We start from the raw sequence: 27,029 nt of genomic DNA on the forward strand, positions 1-27,029 counted from the left end.
AGGCACCTAATTATGAATAGATTCTCATTTGATTTACAGTGCATGACTCATCCTACTGTTCAAATTCATTAACAGCTCACTTTTTACTACCCAGCAGTATGTGTGCTGCTGTATATGAAGAATCAACTGCGTACACGGGAATAAAACTGTCTAAGCACTTCCTTTCTGACTCTGATACACATCCCCATACTCTGTATAATTGTATGCAAATGTTGTGTATCATAAGTATTGAGCTGAATGCCAAGATTCATAGTAGTAAAACACTACACACTCACTTTCCTGACATTAATAGGGTTCCTCATTAGGACTCTGCAGGGAATCTGCCACATGATTTCTCTGTGCAAGCACGTTTGTGTGTTTTCGGCTGCTAATTCCTCGCTTAAGCAAGTTTATTATCCAGTCTTCAACTTATTTTCTTGCCCCACACCTGAACCTGCTTCCCCTCCTCCTCCTCCTCCTTCTCCTCCTCCTCTTCCTCCTCTTTCCTTTCTCTGCTCTTTTCCTTTTCCCATATAATTCTTTTGCTTTTATGAACAGCAGAGTGCTCAATTAGCAGAAGCCGTGAAGTGAATTTGCGGTGCGGGGAAAAAGTGCGAATTGAATGCAGCACAAGCTGTTTACCATGCTGATGGCTGTGCTATTATATTGATCCAGTAAAATGCCTCTGAAATGCTCTTCCTCCCCCCATCCTGCCCCTCCCTCCGGCCACCATCATGTTCTCCTCCAAACTCTTCTTCCGGCCTGTGTCTCTTTCTCCTCTTTCTTCCTGTTTTCTCAACATATTTCCACTCCCTCCTTTCTTGTGTCTGAACTTGTCTCACCCTCCATCTTCTTACCCCTTCTCCCCCCTTGTCTCCATGTCTCTGTAGAATATATGATGGACGAGATGGAGAGGATGAGTATCGTGGAGGAGCCTATTCGCTATTGTCCCATTCCTGCACCTCGAACCTCTGTTCCCTCGCCCTCTGCCTCCCCCTCCCTCAGACACAAGAGTGAGTAAACACACACACATACACAATGATGTAACAACCACAATACAATAATTGTGTTTACACAGAGATTTAGGGTGCTCAAAAAGACTTTTGAAAAGACTTCAATCTGAAAAGGAAAACAGGATTTTCTTTTGAGAAAGGGGCAGAAACCAGCAGCAGAGATGGTGAATAACTGGACAAAAATACATTTTGCGTGAGGTTCAGAATATGTTTTAAAATATGCCTTAACATCTCAGAAATAACCAGCATAAAAAATGGATTCATATAAGTAAAGGAAATGTACTGGACCATCTCAGAGGAAGAATTGCCTTTAAGCAGCTTTTTTTTGTAGTTGAAATTTACCTAAAGTTAACTTGAAGTATCATTTGTTTTTGCAGTATGGGCAAACAATGCAATGTAAATCCAGCCATGGAGAGCAGCTCCTTTAGTGGAGAAAACCAGTTACTACCTCTCTGAACAGCTACACATTTTCCCTGTCTAGCGCTGCCCCCTGTGTTATGAATATTATATTGCAACAAGCTGCGCTCCTGCTGATCCGCTCTCCTCTGTCATTGACTGTCAGCAGATACCATAATTACCTCAGAGACTCTTGGAGGGGGGCAAGAGGAAGTGATTAGCACAGTTTGCTCCTCAGAATGTGCCTGAATGCGACTTTGAACACACCAGCAGTGCCGATAGGGAGACAGAGGAGGTGTTTTGAAACCATTAGTTCTGTCTCTGCTTTTTGCAATGGTTGATTCCAGTGATAAATCAGACTAAAGCTGCCAGATAGCAGAAATTAATATATTCTAAGCTTTTTCTAACCACTTTTGCACTAGCAGTGACAGGAACTGGCTTCACACTGATGCTTCAAGGAACTTTGGGTGTATTTCTTACTTTTCCTCCTCTGCCCAGATGATGCTGTGACAAGTGAGCTGTCCAAACTGCTCCACGAGATCAAAAAGTGCCGGGACAGGGACTACTCCTTCGAGGAGCTCTGCCACACCATCTCCTCCCACTCCATGGACAGCTTTGGCAGCGGGCGGCTCTCTGACGAGGAGCGCCCAGATCGACCCAACGGCACCCTGACTAGAGTCAGCAAGGTACAGCGCTCGTTTATGACAGAGGATTGGTGCATTTGAAGGAGTTTAGTCTGTTGGAGAAATGAACCATGGTGTGTTTTCCATTCAGATATATTGCACTTCCTGTAAAGAAACACCATAATCTTTTGGTACGTTATCAGTGCCATGCATTCCCTCAGCTGCTGCATCTAATCCTTACATCTGATGCTTACTTTGTGAACAGAACAACCACACAGACTCCCTGTTCCTGCTGTGTGAAGTGCATGAAAGCCGTCTTTTCTCTTTTAAACTAAAAACATTTCCCCATGCATGACTATCAGCTCTGCATCAATGTCTTTGTGTCCATTTGTTTTGGAGGTTTTATCACACTACAAAAGGTCCAGATGTGTCAGAGTCCTTCTGAAATAACCACTTGCACTTTGTCTATTTGGACAACAGAGGGCAGTATCAGATAAACTGATGCCACTGAGCTGGCTTGTCCAATTGAGTATTCACTTACTGTTGCCGAGCCACAACAGATTATTGTTGTTTGCCTGAATTTGTTTGGATTTGTAATTATTCTTTGTGCTCAAACAGCCGTTCATACCCTGCAGACATTGTTTTTCTTGACCTTGCTTCTATTTATTTGGTGCCTTTTATGCTGAAATATTGTTAGTCGAATCTTCTTCACTTGTTTTCTCTCTCTCTCTCTCAGTAACACACACACTGGGAAACTGATTAGACCTTATTGGTTTGAAATCCACTATGGGGGTGAAATAGCTGACTTTTATCAGTATTTTAGTTTATTTCTAACAACCAGCGCAGCGTGACGAAGAGGCTCTGATCTTTTTCAATTCCACTGTTCAGGAAGTGAGCCGCACGGCAGGATACGAAGGTCATCTATCACACTGACCCCCCACCTGAGGCTTTAGACCACACACACACACACACACACACACACACACACAAGCATCCAAAGAAATGCGAAAATCTATTTTTCTTTCTGTTTCTCACCTACAGCGACATGCACACACCTCAGTGAAGGAATGTTTTGACACTGGTCATCATCTTTTCCATTTCTGTAATAAGCTTAACATGAAAGCAATCTGAGGCATGTTTGCGTTCAAACCTGCTGAGGCGTACACACATGTGCATGGACGTTGGACACACACACCTCCGCTCACTTAGGCTGTAATTATCTCAATCCATCTTGTGTCCCACTCTCTCTCTCTATAAGTACCAATTTGTATTCCATTACTGACATTCGCAGAGTGTATGTGTGTTTATGTGCCCCCAGGCTGCTGTCTGTACATGTGGCCGAAGCCATTAGTATGTGATTCGATGTGTCTATTACTCATGAATAAAACATGCAGGACCCACGACAGCACACACACGCAGGAAGAAGGCTTCTTACATTACCTTGGTACCTGTTGTGTGTAAACTGAGCACTAATGGAAATCCACGTTTGTGTGTCCTGTATTCAAATGAGTACTTCCAGTATGTGTGTTCAACATGTGTCTCTTTAAGACAGTTATATTAACTGGTAATATTTTCTACTACTATTCATTCAGTATCTTTGAACTTACCCATTTTCCATGCCTCTACAGATTATTTTCAATATTTGGTCTATTAAATTGATTAATCAAATAATTCAAATTGCTTATTTTGTCCAAACAGTCCAAAACCTAGAAGTATTCTACTTACAATGATATAAAACAGAGAAAAGCAGCAAATTCTCATATTTGAGAAACTGGAACCAGTGCCTGTTTGGCATTTTTGTTTCTTGATTAATTTTCTGTCGATTGGCTCGAAACATTTAATATTTTCCTTGAACTTTAGCCTTTTCTGGTTTAAAATGGGTCTCAGGCAGTGTTTAGACTGAAGAACACATTTTACTCATTTATGCGTTTGTTTTATTCATTAATTTATTTTAACATTAAAACTTGAAAATTGGATTTAACATTGGTGCCATGCTAGCAGCTCTGAGGCTGTAATTAGGTACAGTGGTGCTTTTAGCTACATGCTAACGTGCTCAAGGTGACAATGCTAGCGTACTGACTATTAACAAGTAATATTTATGAATCACACCATCTTAATTTAGCCTCTTAGCATGCTAACATTTAGCACTAAACACAATGTACAGCTGAGGGTATAATGTTATAAACCAGTAATGGGCAAATGGAAATGTTTATCTGATTATGACACTAGATGAAACATTTCACAGCAATCCATCTAATTGAACCCTGAACCAAAAATAATAACCTGCTGGAAATACTAGCAACCAATATCTGTACAAACATTTCTCTCTGGTGGTTAATCAGCTGCTCATGTGCAGTTTTTCTTTCTATAACTGGAAACGGAGCTGTGTTGTCACAAGAGAACCATGTTTACAGTAAACTGTGGTTAACAGTGTTTTCTGGCAGCAGGAAAATATTTGAATGTGTGGGGACATGAATCAGGGTGAAAATTAGTTCAAATTGATCTGTGCAAAAAAAAAGCACTTTTCAGAGTCCGTTCAGGTCACAGGATTAACAAGATTATTTTCCTTCGTCAAATTGACTCCAGTTTGTTAACAAGCCTTCAAAATGCACACGTTAGTAAAAATAGAAGAAATTCCCAAAATAGTAATCTGTCCCTTTAAAAGTTTCCCACAGACAGCTAATGTAATATTGATCAGTTATGCTCTCCTCAGTAATGAATAATTAATGGTGTCCTTTTATTGAACACTGATATCTGAATTTTACTGTAATGAGATGATATATCTGTCTATTGTTCATGCATACAGTGCAGTATGTGTAAGTGAGGACTGCAGTCTGTTTAGCATGAATCAATATTCCAGTGTTGCAGAGGGCTCTTTGCAATCTGGAGCAATTGGTGACCTTTTGGTTTCAGCCTCATTTTCTACCTCTATCTCCAGTCTCGCTGCTGCTCTTTTGCTCTTCCCATCTGTCCTCCCCTCCCTCTGAATCTTCTCTCACTTTAATTTTGCACAATTTTATTCTTCTTTAAGCTTTTTCTTCAAACACCTCCTCCTTGGAGGACATGTTAAAGACTTAACATGTCCTCCAAGTTCCCCTCTTGACCCTCTTTGCCTTGTTTTCTTTTTTTAGACCTTCGTTCTAAATAGGATTTTTCTTCCGTTGTCATCAGACCTCCCTCAGCTCTCCCCCCCAGTCTCCTGCCCCTCTCTTTCCTCTCTTATTTCCTCTTTTAAAAGCTACATGTCCGACACCGGGGTGACATCACCTCTCTATGTGACCTGCGTCCTCTGCTGCATCACATGGTTCACTGAGATATCAGGTGGGCTGTATCTGCCCTCTTGACACCTCATGCCACAGAGCTCATCCACACACCTGCCTCCTGGGAGCCAAAGTGCCCCAGGAAAGGACACTGTGTGCATGTGTGTGTGTTAAAGTTGTTCTGCTGTTTCTGCACCTTTTCTGGTTAACTCATTGTGGCACCAGGAGCAGCAATACAAAGACATTTCCACTTTAAATGGTCACCTGTTTGAATCACTTGATAAATCTCTGTGGGTTTGTCACTGTGAGCGACCCCTTTCACATCATACGTTTTCATTTGATCCGATTTAAATGTAAAAATATTGTTTTAAAGCAGCTTTAGAAATAACTTCACTCCCTCACACTTATAACTTTGACATCTCTCTTTTCAGCTCTTTGTTTCGCAGATTAATCTTCTCTGACCTTTGACCTCCTTACTATTGGTTGCTTGTTATGATGGCGATCCGGTGATGTAATCACTTGTTGATATTTGTGCTTGCAGCGGCCGACCCCACCTCTCGCCATGGCCATGGAGGAGGACGAGGCAGAAAAGAGTTGTGGCCCCGCTGGATTCTGGGAGGCCTTGACACCTTGCAATGGCTGCCGCAACCTGGGCTTTTCCAGCCTGTCACAGGTACATACACACACACACACACACACACACACACACACACACACACACACACACACACAGCCTGAATTAGCCAACTCTAACTGGACTCTCACTTCAATTACAGCCAATATTTTCACTCATAATTTGCATTATATTGCATTTTACAGTGTGCACGCAATGGACCTTATAGAACATAATCATCATATCACTTCACAATCAGCATTTAAGTTTGTCACATGGTGTTAAATAATGCAGCATACACACACACACTGCTTCACTACAGTGAAATTACAGGCTAGTGATATTGCCATTGTTCTGAGTGAATACTTTCACTGGTTACCTTGGGAACGCAGTGAATGAGCCGTCACCAGAGAGACTGGCTCTCCTGGCAGCTCTGGATACTCTGTTCAGTATCTGTGCCTTTCTCTTGCTCTCATGCTCGTTCTGTCGATCTTTCATCTCTCTCCTTATCCAAATTCTCCAAAAATCTCCTTATCGCTCCGTTTTGAAGCTTCTACTTTTTAGTAGGACTTGGTTCATGAACTTTGAATGAATAACATTCAGCTGAAATATCTGATACAACGAGATCACATGAAAGGATAATCATCCCTGTGGGGGAAATGTGAATATTGCAGCAGCAAAGGACTCCGGTGTAGAATATAAATGTGACTTTTAGCATTTGACTGATATGATATTTCTTAAAGGACCAGATCTAATCTAATCTCTGATATCAACGATGCGTATGAGCACACAGTACAGTATCTTACATCTGCAGCACAGACGGAACATTTGACAACTTGAATAATAATAACTTGATTAAATTATGGATGTTGAATATGTGTTGAAATGAGTAAGCGTGCAGACTTTGCTCCATGTTTGAAATCAAGATAGCTTTGTCTCACAAAATCACACGCTAACATGTCGACCTACCAAATTTATAACCAGAAAAATATAAATACAAAGAAGTTCAGGATTACTGTACAGCATTACAAGGCTGTGCAAAAAAGATGAAGAAGTGTGTGCACCCGTCAACACATTTATGAGCTCAAGGCCCACAGCAGTAAGTTGCACTTGAAAGGATTTGTACTTAAACCCATCTTTATGAGCCTAAATCACAAAGTGAGACTGCAACGTGAGTCTCCTATCCCCGCTGATGTAGACTTCATGTATTTACCCGCCAATGAAATATTGGTGTTAGCCATGCTCCATTAATCCCCACAAACAGGGACAAATCAAAAATGTAGGCCTGTTACATACTTTCTGCACAAAGGGTATTGATCTCTCTGCTTACATGGCAAATGTATATACATTTTGTACATATTATATTTTTATTCCTCCGTTTGACTACTAATTACTCTCCTTAAGATAGAATTAACTGTATATTGGATATGTTTATACCCACGGGAAGAGGTAGAGGTCTGTTATGTGATATGAGTTAAGATGGCATCAGCTAGTGGGTCTTTGTGGCCCCAACTTGAAGTTCCAACCAGCAAACCCAAACAGGTGGATGAAAGCCAATGCAATGCGGCGTTTAAACATGACCATTGCGTTAGAATTGTATGATTTCACAGTCTATCACCTCAACAAGACAGCTTTGAACTGGCTCTACAAAGACAAGAGGAAAAGCCTTCAAGGTTTGAAGTCAGTGAAATTCTATGTTTATTAGCCTAAAGGGAAAAAAATTATAGCTCCATGCAGAGAGATCTTAGTTCACCAACTTTAGATCTTGTACATCCCACATACCTTTATATACCCACTGTTACATTACGTTGCATTGCATGATTTGTAGTTCCTCTCAATAAAACATCCTGTTGCACCTTTTAACTAAAACTCTACAAAAACAAAGTTAATCCAAAATGCTCCTCCACTTCCTGGTGTTCCTTCTCCATCTTTTCTTCTTCCGTCCTTCCTTCCACCCTCCTAACCTCCTCCGTGCTGCGTATACAAGTGTGGTTAAGTGTGTGCAGATGAGAGTGTTTAGCGGTGAGATGCGCACTGGCTCAAACAGCAGGACATCTGACATTTACAACACAACAGCCCCTCTGTCTTGTATACTGGCAGCCTGCCTGACTGGCTGGCACGCTGCCTGGAGAGGTTTGCACCTGGATGAGAGTGTGTGTGTGTGTGTCTGTGTGTGTGATTACTAATATGTTGGTGCGTACAAAAACCTTTTGTGCATGTTAGTTTAAACGTGAGCATGAGGATATATAGAGCATATTTGATGGCATCAGCTTTGGTGTGTGTGTGTGTGTGTGTGTCTGAATTTGGCAAGGCAAAGTTTTGAGTTTGCGTAGGTGGGTTTGTGTGTGTGTGTGTGTCTGTGTGTGTGTGTGTGTGTGTGTGTGTGTGTGTGTGTGTGTGTGTTGGGGGGGCAGAGTGAGTGAGGAAAGAGAAATTGAGTTGCTATTGCATAATTAAGTTTGCACCGTGCTAATTTTCCCTGTGTAATTGTGAATAAACAGAGTTAACATAAAGAGCCGGTGCCTCCCCTCTGAGATGAATGGACAAAGTGAGACATTTTCATTCTTTCTTCATATCATCCCACATGAGATCTGTCAACCCAGTTCTTTTTTTAGCTTGTTTTCTACCGTCCCTCTCTATCCCATGTTCATCTCTCTCTCTGCCTCGTTTATCTTTCACTTTATATTTCAGCAGAAGTGTGTTAACCTTTGAATCGATTGTCTGAGCGCTCAGTTTTCTGGTTGTCCGGCTGTCACTCACGACTGTCAGTCAAACAACTGGACTTATCTAACAATTCACACAGAAAAGGTCAGTGTAATGGAAACTTCAGCTAACTAAACATTAGATTCACTGCGTAAAACAGCAGGTTAGATTGAGTTTTGTGTGATTTGTTTGATTTAATTCTTAAAATGTATGTAAAGCCAAATGGATTTCTGTCGCTCACAAGGTATTAATGCCGTCTATAATGACTGTGTTCTTTCTTAGCATGTTATTTGTATTGTTTAATGTGTAAAGAACCCAAAACTGTATTTTCCCCATCTGCTGCAATTCTTCTCACTAGTTTGATGTGGCAAAATCTGAAATCAAAACACACCCACACAGTCCTGATGAAGCAGGTTAGCCGAGTCTTTGAGTATGAACTCTTACTAACTAAAGCTGTTTATTATACCTAATGTTGTTGCCTATTTAGTCATGAACATTTAATCTTTTTATAGAAATACTTGAAGATATTCTTGGCCACTTTGGAGCAGTGGAAACAAGCTCTGAACACAGCGCTGACATAGTATCACCCCATGAAGTTGATATGACGAACAAATTGCCTATTTACACATCCAGCAGATACGGAGCAACATTGATATTCATCTGGAGTCATGTTTCTGGCCAATTGGTTAAAGACCAATATTCTCCCATCCAGCTCTTAAGCTGCTAACGGCTCCACTTTGTTCATCAGCTAGTTGCTAACAGTGTCTGTCTGCTGTTAGGTGCTGGGCAGGTCGTATGTTGTGGGGTTTTAGATATTTTTTTTGCGATCACTTTCACGCGCAATTGTAGCTTTGTGATTCATTGACTCCAAGTTCTGAGTTGAAATGAAGTAAGTTTTGTCTTGCATTTTATTTGGTACGCTTCAGAAATACCTCTCCATATAATGCAGTGAAACTAGATCTCTAGATCTGATGTTTTCCATTAGTTTTATGTAGGTGTATCTAATAAACTGGCAATTGACTGAGTGTGTCTGCATTTGTATTGTGTATGTCTGTGTGAGTGTGCACATGCCTAAGCAGGTGCATGCACAAGTTATATGAATGTGATTATTAATGATCATGTGTGTGTGTGTGTGTGTGTGTGTGTGTGTGTGTGTGTGTGTGTGTGTGTGTGTGTACACAGTACACGTGTCAGAGACTCCACTTTGTATTAGATTAGCTGGAAAAACAGAGAGTGCACTCTGTTCCAAGTTAATGAATTTAGCATGTCAGTGCGGTCTGTCACATGTTTATGTGTGTGCGCATGTGGGCATACGTGCCTGCATAAGGAAGCTTCCCTTGTTGTGAATTTTCCTCGCCAGCCACAGGTTTCCTCCCACCATCGCCACGTGAACGCTGACTGACGCCAAAGTGTGTGTGGAGGAGGTTTCCTCTGCGACGTTTGACTTCAACAAAGAAGTTCAGACCTCACTCGTGGAAACCTCGAAAGCAAAATAGAGAGAATGAAATGGTAGAAAGATAATGAACAAACGCAAGAATAAATATTCAGATGGAGAGAGGTCTGCAGGGTTGCCAGGCAACCCAGAAACTCGTGAGATATCAGACGTGGGATGTCCACCATTGATAAATCTCAGACTCCATCAGCACAGGTGCGTCAGAGTGCTGCACACGCTCACGCACGTCAGCGTTTCCCGGCTGTGTCTCCGAGCTTCACTGCTCTCTTTTCACCACCTTCACTTCTTCCTTCCTGTTTTTCTTCCTCCATGTCTCTCCACACTCACTCAGACTTCCCCGTCAGATTTGTCTTTCTCTAGCTCTTTTTTTCCTCCTGCGAGTGGGTGGCTGCTGACCTTTAATGTTCTCAGCCCGGGGAGTTTTAAGGAGTTGGAGGGAGAGGGGGGGGGTGTCTGTGTCGCACTGGCAGAGGTCAAGATCAGAAACCCACGAGGGCTCTTGAGGATGTTAAGAATATCAAAGGAAGGTGTTTCGGAGAGGGCAGGGATTATTTGGAGAGCTTTATAAGCCTGTAAATGAAGGACTTCATGTGCTGTGTGGGAGACTGGCTGAGAATTTTATGTATTAAACAGTTTGTGATCAAGTTTGCAAATTGTGTAATACTTATTTTGAATAGTTCAATATTGTCTAGCGTTAATACCATGACATGTTTATAGGAACAGCTTGAAAACAGTGGCCTTTTTTCTTCCTTTTATGAAAAACTATTAACAATAGATTTTAAAAACATGATGACTAAAGTTGAGTTGACTAGTTGAGACTTCTGTATATATGTGTGTGTGTGGGTGTATTTATTGGGGTAAAAATGTGAATGAGTGTGTTTTTAATTACTTTTATTATGAATCAAGGATGTTTCTGTCTTTGTCCTGTGGATTTTAATTACATCTGTTAATTATTCATTTTATTAGCTTAAAACACAAATTAAAATGTAAAAAAAAAAACCTTACTCTTTCTTTCTTGCTCTGTTATATTTTATTTTCTTCCTCTCTCTGCACGACGCGATGCATCTCTGTGCTTACAGTTAGTTCTCGTTAATGGTTTTATGCCTTGAAGACTCTGCAGCTATAGACTGTCTTCCTTTAAACCTAACCTTCAACACACACACGCACACACACACACACACACACACACACACACACACACACACACACACACACACACCTATAGCTGCTGTCAAATACCTTTTACTGAAATAGATTGGCACACACACATATGCGGCCGTGGAGTACTTGGAGATGTGTGTGTGTTTGTCGGTGTGTAGTCTGACATCAGATATCTCGTTTTCCTTGTGGTAAACAGGAAAAGGGAGGAAAGATTGGAGAAAGAGGAGTAGGAGCTAACAGGACAAAGTGCATCCCACGGTGCTTATACTACTGTATGTTACAACACCACAACCACTCCACTGGTGTTCAAGTGCCCTTGAGCAAGGCGTTCAAGCCTAAAATGCCCCAGAAGAGCCAACAGAGAGGTGGAATGTGTGCAAATGTTTAGTGTCGAAACCAAGCTTACGTCCCAGGGATTAACACTCAAAACACATTCACACACACAGGTGACAGGGAGAGATAAGAGGAACATTTACTTTCTGTGTATTTGTGTAAGAGAATTAAAGATGCTGTAATTAGGCTTTTCTGCCCCTCATATTTAAACAGGACAAACAAGATGAGTCGTTTAATTTTTATTTAAATAAAATTCATTGTGCTCATGCAGATGTATGTGTGTAACATCTTGCTTGAGTCTGGAGTTAATATTTCATGAAACGAATGACTTGTAAATATTCAGAGCTAATGATGTTAGCACACAGTCGGTGTCTCTCCTCTTCAGCTTGCTCCTGGCATTTGTTATCATGGAAAGACAGAGTTGAAAAAGAAAAGCTCTTTGTAATGGGGTTTTGTCATTTTGAGTGATGTATTCACAACTAACAGGTTTGTTGAGAGATACTGAGGCAGCAGCAGGGTGATGTAGCGTTACCCTAAAGGGATCAATAAAGTTTCATTTAATCTAATCAGTAGTCTAGAGATTTATGAGTCACTGGAAATGAGTGGTTCACTGTTAAAGCAATGGTTGAATATTTTGGGACATGTGTGTATTTGCTTTCTTGCTGAGAGTTAGATGAGAACATTGATGCTAAGCTGGTTAGTTTATCTTAGCATGAAGACTTGCAGCAGGGGGAAACAGCTAGTCTGGCTCTGTCCAAGGGTTTAACAAGACCAAGAGTTTGCAGCCATGCCACACCCATCTTCGATTCAGCCTTCATTTTGATCTCAACTACATACCTGCAAACTGCATCTTGCACGGTTGTGGTGCCATCACGTTGGCAAATTACTCAAAACCCCCTGTCTGGTAGTTCCCGCCACAGTAGGGGTCTCCAGGACAACATTTTGCTGTATTGATGACACACACACACACACACACACACACAGACTCACAAGGTGAAAACAATAGGAGGTAATGAAGACATTATGAAAGTCACAGGCTGTTCCATGAACCACTAGTTGTGTTTCTGAGTTGCAGTTTAATGCCACGGACCGTGTATTTTATTTTATTTTATTTTTTATCTCATGTCGTGTGGCAGTTCAGCTGTGGAGAATGGCGTTGTGGCAGATAATTTGAGGTCTAATTTTCCTCTTCCTGACCTTTCGTCTTTTACCTTACTTGTCATTTTCTTTCTTTCGTCACTTTCAGTCTTTATTTCTCTCTCTTTAGGCTATTTATGATGTCTTTATATTGGCTAAACAGTTTGAACTGGATGATTTTACAGGGAAAGAAATGGTCCCTGAGTTTTTGCATCGACACATATATATTGTAGATTTTTAGTGGTTAAGATTACAGATGCATAGCCCACAATACCTCTGTATAAAACAAAGACGTGCTTTTGGGAGTCCCAACACACCGCATACTATATTTCACTACCCCCAAAACAAAGCCCATCAAAAATGAGGGCAGAACAGCTGTCATGCTGTGCTGCTGTCACATCAGCAAGGTGTGTGTGTGTGTGTGTGTGTGTGTGTGTGTGTGTGTGTGTGTGTGTGTGTGTGTGTGTCTTCAAGGTTGCAGTGAATCTGACGGAAAAGGTAAGCATCCTCTAAAGCAATTCCCTGTATGATGATTGAGATATAAAAAGCAGAGTAATAATAATAATAGGAAGTCATTTTGGCACTCTGAGCCACCACTAAATGTACTGCCTGGTCCACAAAGAACAAGGAAGACTCATTCAGCAAAACACGTAAAAACGACTCACTGAGTGCCCCTTTATTTATTTATTTATTTATTTCTGTTTTATGGCAGCAAGTGAAAATCAAATAAAAAATCAATATTGCAAAAACTTGGATTATAAAATTGGATTATAAAAATACTGTTTGTCGTTCAAACATTCGGTAGTTCCAGAGTTTTTTTTAGCAAACACAAAGAAACAGATGAATGTTTTAATGCATGAAATGAATCCAAGTGAAAGTCAGTTCAAACCCATCTGGTCTTTTTAGGCCTTTTTTTGGGTGGGTAAGCTATACTACATAAATTATATTGATGTATACTATGAGTTTATATTAATTGAAAAAATCAGGGTTTTACTTTCATAATGAATTAATAACAAGGATTTTGACTAACTACAAGTAGAAACTCCTCACATGACTTGGATGTTGCTGAGTGGGAACGCTTCCTCCTCCTGTGGTAGGTTGTGTGAACTTCACATAGCTTTATGAATCCAACACGTTAGGGAAAGGAGTACCAGCTACCTAACTGCTAAAGTTTCTAATACATTTTGTGACAGTTTGTGTCAGCTTTTGACTGCAGATCTCCAGACAGCAGATAGAGATGTTGGTGCAGCAGTTCAGGCCAGCACCAGTGCCTTTGCCAGAATGTTTTGCCATCTTGCTAAAACTACACTCCACATTAGTGTGTGGTCTTGCAGGTACATACAGAAAGGTCCTTAAACAGAGAATATACATTTCTAAAAGGGAGAGAAAATACCATTCTGACATTGCTGTTTATTTATGCAGCACACTTACACCTGAGCAGCCTCTTAAGGTGGTACTCCAAACCTTCCTCTGAAGTTGTCAGGCTTGCAGTTAAACGCAGTAAAACTTTGGTCACACGGCAGCAGCTCTGCCTCTCGCTGTGGCTGGTTGCCGTGTCTGTGGGATTAAGTGTGGAGCCAGGGGAAGCCACAGTTTGAGCTTTGCTCAATACAGCAGCCATCATGGAGAATGTGAAGGGTGTTATTTTCTGAGGAGTGACTGTCGGCGTCCCATGGGTGGCTCAGCTAGCTGATTTCTGTGGCATTAGCCAACCATGGAGGGAAATCCAATTCTGCAAGGAAATCCCTGCTCGCTGCTCTGACCAACCTGCACCTCTCTCCTTCTACTTCACTCTCTCTCATCTTTTCCACAACAGTATTTCTCAATCTTTTTTATGCCACAAACCTTTTTATTCTCTCCTTCTGATTTCTGTTCAACATTTCTGGAAATACACTTGTTTGGTTTCTCTAGCCAAGGGGAAATAGTTAGCCTGGCTCAAAGCACCACTGTGCCCACAGCCACGCAGAGCTGGTAGCATGGCTGTAGACTCGTTCCACTTTGAACAGAGGCAGGCTAGTCGTTTCCCTGCTTCCAACTTCCAGTCTTCACGCTAAGGCAGGCTAATTAATGCACAGTCATGAGATTGGTATTAAACTGCTCATCTCACTCTCGGAAAGAAAACGCATATTTTCATCATTTTCTTTCAGTATTTTGGTCAGAGTGTCTCTCCAGTGCTGTCCTCTCATGACTGCACCTCTCTCGCCGTCTCTCCCCTCATTGAGGGCCTCAGAGGGTCCATTGTCCTCTCTAGTGTCCACCCCTCCCATTTCTCCATTTCTCTCTAATCAAATAGCCTCCATGAGGAAATGCCAGCAAATTATAGCCTCTATTCATATCTGATGGCCTATGAACTCGGTGTACAGTGCATGAGGCAGTGGGTTGGGTCGTGACTGTGATAGTAGAGGGTTAACCGGAGACCAAGAGAGGAAGAGAGAGTCACAGGATTTAAGACTGTAAGATAGAAGTTCCTCGGACGTGACCAACAGCGCATTTCCTATCAGCCCTGCACACATGCAAACACACACACACACACACACACTATATATAACACAAGCAGGCTTAATTATGCATACATAGAGAAAAGAAAAGTGTGCACACAAGCTTTCACATGATCACACACTTTAACTGTATCTGCTGCAAGCAGACAGACACGTACAAACACCACACAGATATAATCACACACCGTTATATACAATCCTTTGGTCACATGTGCAGGCGCCGTCTCACACACACACTCTCAAACGTTTAATCTGGCCTCTGCAGTTGGACGGGAGCTGCATACGACCTGCTAATTAGTGGCCAGAGGAGGCCTCTGTTTGTCTGCTCTCTTCCTGTTCAGCTCAGACACAAGTTTCTCTGTGTCCTATCTCTGCCCTCAAAGATAGAGAGGGAGGGTGGAGGGAGAGGAGGGGAAATGAATGAAGACCGAGTGTGTTTGTTTGTTGGAGGGACTGCTCATATCGACCCGTGTGAAGCCTTTTCTCCCACTTTTTAAAGCCCTCTGACCTCTTCAGGCCCGAGCGGCAAGAAGTGCGAGGATTCATCAAGATATCAGGTAGCTGAACCTGTCGCCACACTGCCGGATTCGTTCTTCATCTCCAGATTTTTGTTTGCACCCAGGCTTCACTGTGGACTTGAGCACGAGGGATTTCCTTCCAGTGACCGTCCTGTTCGAGAGTGCCAAGTAGTTTTCTGCTGCCGAGGGAATTGCTCAAACTTTGAGCTTGTTGCTGAATTGGATATTTTGCTGTTTCTTTTCTTGCTGTCCCGTGTGTGAGAAATCAAGCATGTTGCCTGTATTTGACTTGTGTTTCTGTGTGTCTTTCTAACGTTTGTGTGTGTGTGTGTGTGTGTGTGAGGAAGTCCCTGCTCCAAACTCACTGCACTCCCACTTCCTCTGCTTCCCTTTCCCAGCACGAACTCATTTCCATCTTCCTGCTCTGTCTGTCTGTCTGTCTCGTGCTCGTCTCCCCTGGATTCGCTGACGCAAACTCCAAAGTAAGTGTTGAGTTGGATCCTTGCGTCCTTTGATCTACCTGTGTTTTCTTCTCCCTTCCCTTCTCTCTCTCTGTCTTGGCGATGGGTTTTGTACCCCTGTCAGCTTTGGCCTCGCTCTTTCTCTTTCTTCCTAAGCTGCTTGGATGGAAGCGGGAGATTTAGAGTAACAGGAATAATGAGAGATGATGTAGAAGTGAAAGAGAGAGATAGGAGGTAGGAGTAGTGATAAAGGGAAGGGAATAGACGGAGCACGTGGTGGGATAATGAGAAATTCATTTACAGTACACGCTATGGGTGATTCCTCTTATCTCTGTCCTTTTAAAGATAATTCCAGGCACATTTCTTAATACTTCCCTGCTTTCTATCTCTTTTCCCTCTCTCCTTTTCATTCCATTTTTTAAATTTCTCCCTGTAGACACTACAGAGGAAACTCTTTCCTGAGCTCATTCTGTCTTTTTCTCATGTGCTTCTATTAATGATGCCACTGTACCTGTGGCACTTTAAATACTTCCGAATCTCATTGTTAATTCATGGTGACATCTTGGTAATTACTGTAAACAAATGAGGCCATGGTGGAGATGATTGGTAGCCTTAATCTCAGCTCTGTTTCATCAGAAGTATTAGAGCTGATGTTTTATTTTCAAATCAGGACTGCATTCCCCATTCATCCTGTCTCTTCCTGTTGCAATTGTTCCAGTTGCGTCAGTTTCCATTTGGATTTACTTTCACTTCCAGTTACTCTGAAACTTTATCTCGACTTGTTCTTCAGAACTGCACCCTCTTCCAGCTTCATGCCATAAAGCAATCTATCGCATTTCCTGCCGGTGACACAGTGACATGAGATTATGCAGGAAACTGGACAACACATTTACTGTAAATACGTCTTCCATGCAGCAGTCAGTAATTAGATTTCTCCTCTACCTTTATTTTGGAAGAATAACTTTCTTACTTAGTAGTGTAGTAGTGATACAATATGTTGAGTGTTCACTGTTGTTCCCTGACTACTATTTGATTGATTTATTTCTCCTACAATATCTGCTTGCAGCAACTAAAGCATGACTTGTTTATGATAGTTATGTTTAAGCACTTTCGCAGCACTTTTTTAAGGTTCGGGAAAGATTGTGGTCTTGGCTAAATAGTGCCTTTTAGTGTGAGACAGGACATGTTTACTTTAACCATAACCACGATTGTTCTAACCTTAACTAAAGTACTTGTTGCCTAAACCTAACCATATGCAGGGTCACTCCAGTGTCCTGCGTACCAGAAAAAAATGTGGCTGGGCAACATAATCCACGTAACAAGTACACAAATTATCAGCTACAGGTACAGTATACATTCAGTACATGTTTCTTTAATCCCTTACCCCAATGACTGAGAAAAGGTTTCTGATTTACATGGCATTTAAGAAATCAGGTTACTGCTGAAAGCCAACCGTAACTAGGCTCCCTAAGTGGGTTATGTAAACACACTGTATGCAAACTGTAGATGTAGTTTAGTCACTTGTTGAAGCTGACAATCTTGATTGTCTCTCTTTTGGAATCACAGTTATGCTAAAGTCTCAAAATGAAGATGATCCTGATGCTGTCAGATGAGTTGATAATAGTTAATATAATTCGGAGTGGAGTTTTTATGTCCCTGAAATGAGCGGTGAACTAGCAGCAGCTCCTTACGGCTCCATCTGAGAGCTCTCAGCCTTTCCTTCAGCTCTGTGAGTGAAATCTGCAGCTAAACAGGTTGTCACATCAAATCGATGTCATCTGTGGCCGGGCCACCTGCAGAGTGAAGGCATATAAGACTGACTGGATCTCCATTAGCTGGTAATGGCAGTCTAATTGAGTGCTGATGGAGATAGAAAAGGGAGGGGGAGAAAGGAGAGGGGGAGTTTAGTTTGTAGGCCTTTTAATAAAGTGCAGTGTAAAATAAGTCTCAGATTGAGTGGGGAGGGTGTAAGTGAGAGAAATCATCAAGGGACTGATTGCTCTGTCAGCCAGAATGATTAATCCGTTTTGAGTGTGCTCAGTGTGTGATTGATGGCGTGGTGCAGTCTGGGTAATGTAGTAGCAGATGATGACAGGAAGAGTAATGGCTGTTGAATGAGAAAAGGAGGTTGCGAGAGGGCAAAGGGGGAAAAGATAGAGTCAGATGGTTGAGAAATATATGCGGTGCGGGGTTGAGGACATTCATAGCCACTCCGACAACTTATCGCCATGGTGACATGTTTACCACTGATCCCATTAGGAAGGGTAGAACCAGGGGCAAGTGACACTTCAGAAATGATGATAGAGTGTTGCGTTATGGGAAAAAGGCAGACATCCAGAGGCTGCGTTGCTGGAAAGAAATGTTTTGTCTCTTCGGACGAGATGACGTGCGCCCCCTGTAACCTTTTCCCCTACTTCACATCACTCACTCTTGTTTTTCATTCTTTCTGGGTACACATCTGCCTCAGAGATAAGGGACCTTTTGGTCCTCAGCTCTCTCCCGGAGCCCTTTGGGGCTCAACCTTTTCACCAATGCTTCAACAAAGTGCAATCTGTAATTCTCCTCAAACACCCAAAGAGAGACATGTCCTCACACGTTACTCTGAATGAATCACCTCCAAATGAATGAGGTTTTTTTTTCGAACTGCTGCAAGCCCTTTTTGGTAAAAATCACTGATGTATTTCATTTAGTATGCAAATTACACACATTCAGAGAGGCTTACAAAACAAAACAAACAAAAAGTGCAACAGCATTAATTAAGCAATAACATCCTTCCTATTAACAGTCTAATAATGAACTACCAAGAATAACAAGTGCTTTATTTCTGGTGTGTGTGTTGGATTTATAACCTTTTCTTGGTGAGAGCCAGAGCCTGATGGAGGAGTGGTGCTGAAATGGTTTTCCCACCTGTATCATAAAGTGGATAGACACTCTTTTCTTTTCTTAAAGATTATTTATGATTTATTCATTTACAGATGATATATTTTCATTTTGCCTCTACAATTGAGTTAAGAGAGAGAGAGAGGAAAAGCCAGGAGAAACAGGGGGATGATGTGAGCGAAGGATGCAGGATGGCCAACAAAGATGGAGTTTCAGCAGTCAGGCTTTGTAGATTAGAGGAGCTTGGACCTGCAGCTGTAAGGACTTGCTGCTGTGTCTGATCCTACTGAGGTCAAATCTTGTAGAGATCAATTCAGCAGGATCAAGTGGTGGCTGCTGTGTTGGACCGCTTAGGACAGTTGTTTGTCGAGGATCACACTGAGGTTTATTGGTGGATGGTGCAGACTTTAAGACAAACGGATGCAAAGACACGTGTCCTGTTCTTCTGAACCAAGATGTCATCATCTTAGCTGAGAGCATAAACATGAAGTATACAAGCAAAAGTCCAATCCCCATGTTGCCTTAATATAAATAAGTAAGATAATATTGGCAATATCACTGTACCTTGAAAAGGTCAGACTAAGTGAAATGTTTGGCCTGTCCAGCATGCAAATGAACCAGTATGTTGGGAATTGCTCAGCCAGCAGGTGGGAATAAATAGATTCTGTTTTGACTTTGAACGCTTGCTGTTGTTTTAGAGGGAATGTTTTGCCCTGTTTCTCAGCAGTTGTTTTGCTCTTTTTAAACTTCATTCACACCATGTGATGAGACCCTGAGGCTAATGCACCGTCAAAGGACTGATTTTAACAGCCACCTCTTTCATCAGTTAGAGTTAAGTCATCTCATATTTATAAGGTTCCAGATTATAAAACAGTTCTGAAACATATTCCAGGGTTTTGAAGTGTTCACATTTCCACATAAAACCCTCAATCCTAAAAATTATGGACAGATTTTTCCCAAATTGCAGCAATTTCACTGCAATCTACTGTTTATTAAAGGCACTTGAACACAAATCAACAATTCTATAGCAGATGAATGCTAACTTGAGACTTTCTTTTAAGTAAAAGCTCCAGCAAAACCTCGTTGATCTCAGTAATCACAGCGAACAAAACCCCAAAAGTCCTGAAGGGACCGTTAAGAGACTCTAAATGAGACTCTCCAGGATTGAAAAGAAGAAAGAAAAGTTCAAACTTTTTCCTATTTCAGTGTTTGCTTTGAACATTGGCCTAAATCTTTCATGATAATCCAACTGTGAGGACGTGGTTGGACTTGAGTGATGGCCTTGAGCTGAACTGAGAGATTACTGAGCTGATGTGTTTGGTTGTTTTCTTTTTGCTTCTTATGATGCACCTCAGGCAAATCGAACAAAAAGATGGACACCTTTGGCCCTGGATTGACACAGTTTGCCACACATTTGAAAACATCAAATATCTCTTTGTTGTTGTTCTTTTGCTGAGTCTTTTTATTTCTGTGATTTCTGTCTGTCACATATAGCTCTTAAAATCTAAATGACTCAGTTTGGTCTAACATTGTGCATCTGAACTCAGTGAAAGGGCTCTTCGCTTTGCTTTCCAAACACTATTAATTAACATAATGCATCATTTATGTGTCTGTTGGACATGATAATGGGCCAGTATGGCTGCAGTACATAATTAGTACATGTTTGTGTTTAGCTCCATGAATGTAGCACTGCTGGTAGTTTCTGCTGGAGTCATTCAAATTCAACATGTGCATGTTGTGTCATGGTTGGGAATCCCTGTGGCCGTCAAATTGTGCACTTGTTACTGGATAATGTGTTATGTTTAACAAATTGCCCTCACATTTCTCTTCTGCTGTTTTTTTTCTCTCTCTCTCTCTGTCCGTCTCCCAGGATTCAAAGCTTTCAGCAGAGATTATCACCTCGCCATCTCTGGATGTTTTCCTGCCAGAGGACGAGGACAACCCGTACGAGTCCGTGACCACAGCCGTCACGCGCAAACCCTGCTCCCTCGACATCAGCCACCGGCCCAACACCTGTCCACGCAATGGTAGGACAAAGCAGAAAACTACTGCAGATGATGCCATCCTCATCCTTTCTTTTTTTATTTAATTTGTTCTTGTGGTAGTAATTTAGGTAACACTTTCACTGTTTACTTTAATCCAGCAACTGGAAACCTCATATGTCACTTTTAAATCACAGATTAAAGTATTTATTAAGTTTTTTGTTTCTCAATGAACTTGTCAGTCAAAGGAGCCTTAATCCATTACAAAATAATTGCTATAATTGCTAACATCAAAGTTGGAAACATTTGGGGGGAAAAGAAAAATCTTTATCAGAAGTTTGTGCATAAATGATCTTGAGTAATAAGTTTGTAAAATCCCATATTAGTCCTCCCACACCTTCCTCAGCAAGGTAGCTGCTGTATTCTTTCATTGCTTGCTGCTAATAGATTTACAAGATGCAGCATGTAAACGGTACAAACCATCTGAAAGGATTCAACACAGATATTTGCAGTACAAAAAATGTACAGTCAGTCATCAAAATGTAGTCATCCAGGTGAGCTGGATCAACTGAACCTGCAAAACTGTAAAAAGAGTCAACAACCAACAATATGTTTTTAATTTTTGTGTAAACTTCTACTGTCTGAGTATTTATTTCTTCGTACACACTCTTTGTGTTTGGTCCAGTGGAACATATGGTGCCTTCCAGGGTGATCATGTTTACTTTGTTCACAAGCAAGAATCCATATGAACGTCCCACTGTTGTGATGATCACGACTTTCATAGTTTCATAGCAATAAACAGGTGTGAAAAAACGTTGGTGAGAGTGAGAGCAACATTGTTTTGCATTGTTGAATTTAGACCTATAGCACTGTTTGGATTTCTTGAGGGGAGGTTGGGTGATTTTAATATTGCATGCACAGATCAGATGTCAGTCTGGATCACATATATGTGTGATTTTTCTTTCCTTACTACAGTATTCGTTACAGTCCCAAATACCTACTGTTTATCAATGTGCTTGTTTCATCATCGTCCCTTTTTAATATCATAAAAGGGGTAACTCAGATTTTGCGATTTGAAGTGATGTCACTTGAGTCAGTGTCCATTGCGTCTGAAGAGTCCAATATTTACTCTCCTTTTATCTCTGTTTTGGTCTCAACCAACTCCTAAAGGGAATATCTGGCTCTGTAACTGTTAAATGCTCCACTATGTTGGCCAGCTAATCTCTAACTACTGTAGCTGGTCTAACTGTCTGTTGTTTGGTGCTGGGCAGGTAGCGTACAGCGGGCCTGATGCTGATTGTGGTTCCAGTGGTGAGACTTCACATTGCACATGAACATTTGATAAATTTTAATTTAAAAATACTGAATAGTGCAGCTTTAATACTATTCCACCATAATACAAAGTACCTTCTGATGAGTTTAGTTACAGAGGACCAGGGCAAATATGTTACTGCCCTCCTGGAATATAAATCCTGTCCAAACAAGAGTTTATTAGCTGAAGTACTTATTCAGAACTTTATTCCTGCGTCGGTTCACTTTTCCAGTGGCATCCAGACTGTCTTCAAACCTGTTTTCAGTTTAGTATTCCGTGTTTGTTGATCCTCCGGCCTCGGACCTTTCAGTCAGTTCTGTTTTCTGTGTCTCATCAGTTGTTCAGTCTGCGGCGTTGTACTTCAACACCAACGACAACAAACACCCACATTGTGCTCTTCCTTTTCACTCAGCTCCCATAGCGATGCTACACACTGCAGGTTGTCACGGCAACTGCATCACCAGCTGGTGAGTCACCTGTATGTTGCCATGGGAACTGCCTTGCTAGTGACACCCCCCCCCCTCCCCTCCTTCCCCATCAACCCCCCCCCCCCCCAGACAGGAGCGGAGAGAGGCTACTGTAGAGGCTTGTTTTTTGTGTGTGTTCACCCATGTCTCATCCCACGTTTGGCTGTTACAGCTCGTCTGTGATTGGCTGCAGGATAGAGGAGAGTTGAACTGTCAATATACAGTGTAGATTGCGTGTGTGTGTGTGTGTGTGTGTGTGTGTGTGTGAGTGTGTGTGTGTGTGTGTGAACTGAGAGGTTAGCTGCTTCATATTAAAGTGTCTTTTGGTAGAAAATTGCTCCACTGACGTAAGTGAGCAGTGTGGGTGTTCTGTTTGCTCTCAGCTCTCTAAACGCTGTTACCTGCCCAAATGAGAGAGAGACATACAGAGAGGATGAAGATGAGAGTGAAAGAGAGAGACATCAACACAAAATGTGGGAGAGCAAAAGAGAGTCAGAGAAGACAGAAGAGGGAGGACTCCATACATTTCCATGTCATTGCTAAAAATGAGTAGAAATGCAGGCTTCAGATACTGAGAGAGAAAGACTATAACGAAAGGTGAGGAAGAGTCTGAGACCGAGACAGGGCAGATTATAGCCGACGAAGTTGGAGGGTCGTTTCAGGCTAAGCCATCATGAATGTGAATCTGTGACACAGCAGGAGAGAAAATCCAGGAGTCCTGCTTTGAGTCCAGTCACATGTTAGGCTAATTGGACATGGGTGTGAGTCAGTCTCCCTTTATCTGCCTCAGAGATGAAGCATATGATGATGAAGGAACGTGGGGAAAGAGAAAAGAGGAAAAGGGAAAAGTAGAGAGGAGAGACTTAGTGCATTTCACTGCGAAAAAAATTAGTCTTAAAAGTCTTCCTCTCTTGTTCACAAATGTTACATTATGCAAGTTTTTTTTAAATATCACGTTTCAGGATCAGATGCCATTTTCTTCCTGCTAGGTTGAGATAAAAGTACCTGACACCTGACAACCTAACGAACATATCAAGTAAAAATGGATGAGTAGAAGTTTGAAACAGTTATTAATGACAGTGTAATGAGTTTGGGCTCCAGTAAAAGTAACAGAATAAGCAGAAGGAATGAAAATAATACACTATTAATGGAAAATAAAGAAATAAATGTAGCCTGAATTGTGTGAAAGTTAAAGATAACTGCAATATGTAATAATATACAAATGAAATATTTATTTCTGAAGGAAATAAAAAGTGTGATTTGCCTTCTTTTAACACATTCGTTTCAAGGTGGTAAACTGGTTGAATTGGCCGACAACACGCTGCACACTGGTCTACACAGCTGCGTTGGGTTTGGACTTTAATTACTTTAATGGCTTTAATGGCTTAATGATTCAGCTCCCCACTACCACACTACTTTCATTTTTCATGCAGTCCTGCTGCTTTCATGACACAGACATTGATACGCATAATCAATAAGACATTTCACATTGTGGCCAGTTGTTTGCACATGGAAATGGAATTGGTTAGATAAGCTACAAAATACAAATGTGAAGGCATAGGTGAGATATTCTTATTGTTTTAAGATGATGCCATGAAATTACTCACAAAAATCTATGTATAAGATTTGTTATACAAAGTAAGAAAGTTACAAAATTAGACTGTGATGATATGAAGTAACATGTGGCCACACAGGTCTTTTGTCTCCTCGTAGCTTTTATACACAGAGGATTATCATCAGCTGATTATCATGAGATGACTGAGCGCAGGGTGATCAGCTCAAAGATAACAGGATTGAAATGAGTGAAAAACAACAAGGTCTCGGGACAGGCACTCAGAGGCTTTCAGGTGTAACACAGTTCCTCCACAGGTTCTCTCTGTCAGGAGTTTGGAGGCTGACGGATCTCAGATAGGGAAACGTTACAGATCTCAAATAAAGTTGATGTGACTCGTGATACCAGTAGCAGACATGGCTGCTGCAGAGTCAGCCCACAATTATCATCACAGACCACCGGACCACACAGCCTTCAAACAAGAGGCCATGAAGCTATTACGAGTTTCTTGAAACAAGTGAGCTGCATGTTAAACTTCGTGGAGATGGATGTTTTTTGCAGTGTAAGCCCTGCCTGACATCCACCTGTCCTGTGCTGTCGGCTGGTTGTCTGCAGCTGTGGGCTGCTGCAGTCTCACAGTTGAGGAGACTCCCAGCTTTTCTTGAACATCTCACTGCCCCTCGCTCTCTTTTCAATTTACTTTTGTCGTTCTTTTCCTTTTGTCTTCTTGCGGCTGTTGTATTCATGAAAGATCACATTGGGATGTTAATTCACGTCGCACCATATGTCCTCTGACACGACAGTTATCATTTCTGACAGTGAATAAATGGCATTCTCTTCTTTATAATGCGAAGTACGCCGAGTACAGACTTGTGTGCATAATCCTACCACTCAATGAGTCCTAAGGCAGTCATGTTGTACATTAACTCAGGATTATACTGAGATGTTAGATGGATTCCTTTCTGATGGAATTTCATTCGTAACAAATGAGGGAATCCATCTCTGCTGTGACACTTGGCTACATCTTGTGTGCATGTGACAAAAGCCTGCATGTCAACCTTTTAGCAACCAAGGAAAAGGCTCTTGTTTTAGCTCAACAAGCAAGCATGTATTTGTTTTTAGAAAGAAAAAAATCAGAGGTGTTACTGTTGTCAATTTCTTCTTCATTCCCCAGATGTAGGCGATGATTCGATGATGGAAGGAAACTCCGCTGATACTGACTTTTTACATAATATTCTTTATTTGCATCAAAGATCAGGATCAACAGGCATGCGCATCTTGACCTGTACAGCACCCGTAGCCAAATCAGTACTGCTGCCTCGAACACTGTTCAAGCTCGTCTTTTATACCTTTAGACATACATGGGGTCCTACTATAACACACGAGTCTGTAAACTTCCGTTTCCCATCTAGGGGTCAGGAAAAGAGACCTCTCAGAATGACCTTTCACATCCCTGACCTTAACCTCTATCTCGTGACTCCCATATCCCAAGGAAGACCATGTCAGGACAGTAATAAATCTTATCTGTATGGGGCCCCAACATCTGCAAATTGTTTTCCTGGAACATTGCATAGTAGCAACTTTGTGCTGCATACCATTTTATGAAAAGACTACTTTTACGATTAGTATCAAATAATACACATCATTACTAATAACTTAAATGATATTAAGTGTCCCAGTAGATCGTGACGGTGGTTGTGTCTGAAATCACTGCTTACTTAGTATAACAGTAGTGCACTATATTTACCTGGCTGTCTGGCTTTGAATGTGAAGTTTATAGTGTCCATGATGGAAGAAAAAAATAGTGCCCATGGCATGTACACTACTTGGTGTTGACAATCCCACAATGCACTGCTCCATATTTTGTAGTTGCAAAAATTACCGGTGTGTGATTCTATAGTTGTCGGTGGTGACGATTTGGTGTCCAAAATCTTGATTTACTGCTCACTACTGAGTGATTTTGGACACTTGAAGTATGACAGTAAGCCAGCGTGTGTAATAGGCCTTTTTCATAGCGCACATTTTGGCTTGTCATAGCAGGAAAACATTGGTAACATTTAACTGTCACCGTCGCACTGGGATACTTCATGGAACTGAGCTACTGTTAAATTTGTTTCACCTGTGTCAAAATGTCTGCTGTGAAAATGTCTTGTTAATGTTATAAATGCCTTTAATATTAGATGGATACCTGTAGTACTGCAAATATTGGTCGTCACTCCATGAAGATTTCTCTGCTTTCAACTGAAGTTTTGCAGAGATCCTCTCAATGACTTAACCTCGACATATTTCTGATTTTCTATTTTTATATTCAAAGCAAAATCCTTAACAGTATTTGTAATGAAGTTTGTGCTGGAAAAGAGTAGATAGAGACGTTATAATCAGTTCCACCACAGAAGGTTGGAACCACAGGATTGTGGTGCTGACTGCCAGGTTGCAGCAAAACAAAAGCATTGCAGTTGAAATGTGATGCTGGAGATACGAAGACAGGAGGGACCTGCAGGCGAAGCCTCGCAGCCTTCATTCACGTACGGAGCAGACAGAAAGCGCTGCCAAGCGGTTAGAGCAAAAGTGCTTCTTTTCTGCTATCGACTGACTCCTCCTGAGATAAACACACACTTCAACTGGTAAACAAGCCGCTGCTGACGTGTGCAACATGAAACTACAGACCTGTGTGTGTTTGTGCATGTG

General features: G+C 41.5%; 1 protein-coding gene across 1 annotated transcript in view; it reads left to right on the plus strand.

Moving 5' to 3' along the window:
• anks1b (ankyrin repeat and sterile alpha motif domain containing 1B) overlaps window positions 1-27,029 on the plus strand; it is a 195,557-nt gene that overhangs the window by 78,653 nt on the left and 89,875 nt on the right. The window contains exons 8-11 of the mRNA XM_070928639.1: window positions 870-992; window positions 1,887-2,074; window positions 5,813-5,944; window positions 20,899-21,055. Coding sequence (XP_070784740.1) covers window positions 870-992; window positions 1,887-2,074; window positions 5,813-5,944; window positions 20,899-21,055 — 600 coding nt within the window. The remainder of the gene's footprint in view (window positions 1-869; window positions 993-1,886; window positions 2,075-5,812; window positions 5,945-20,898; window positions 21,056-27,029) is intronic.

The sequence above is a fragment of the Enoplosus armatus genome, chromosome 22, assembly GCF_043641665.1.
Source record: "Enoplosus armatus isolate fEnoArm2 chromosome 22, fEnoArm2.hap1, whole genome shotgun sequence".
Taxonomy (NCBI): Eukaryota; Metazoa; Chordata; class Actinopteri; order Centrarchiformes; family Enoplosidae; genus Enoplosus; species Enoplosus armatus.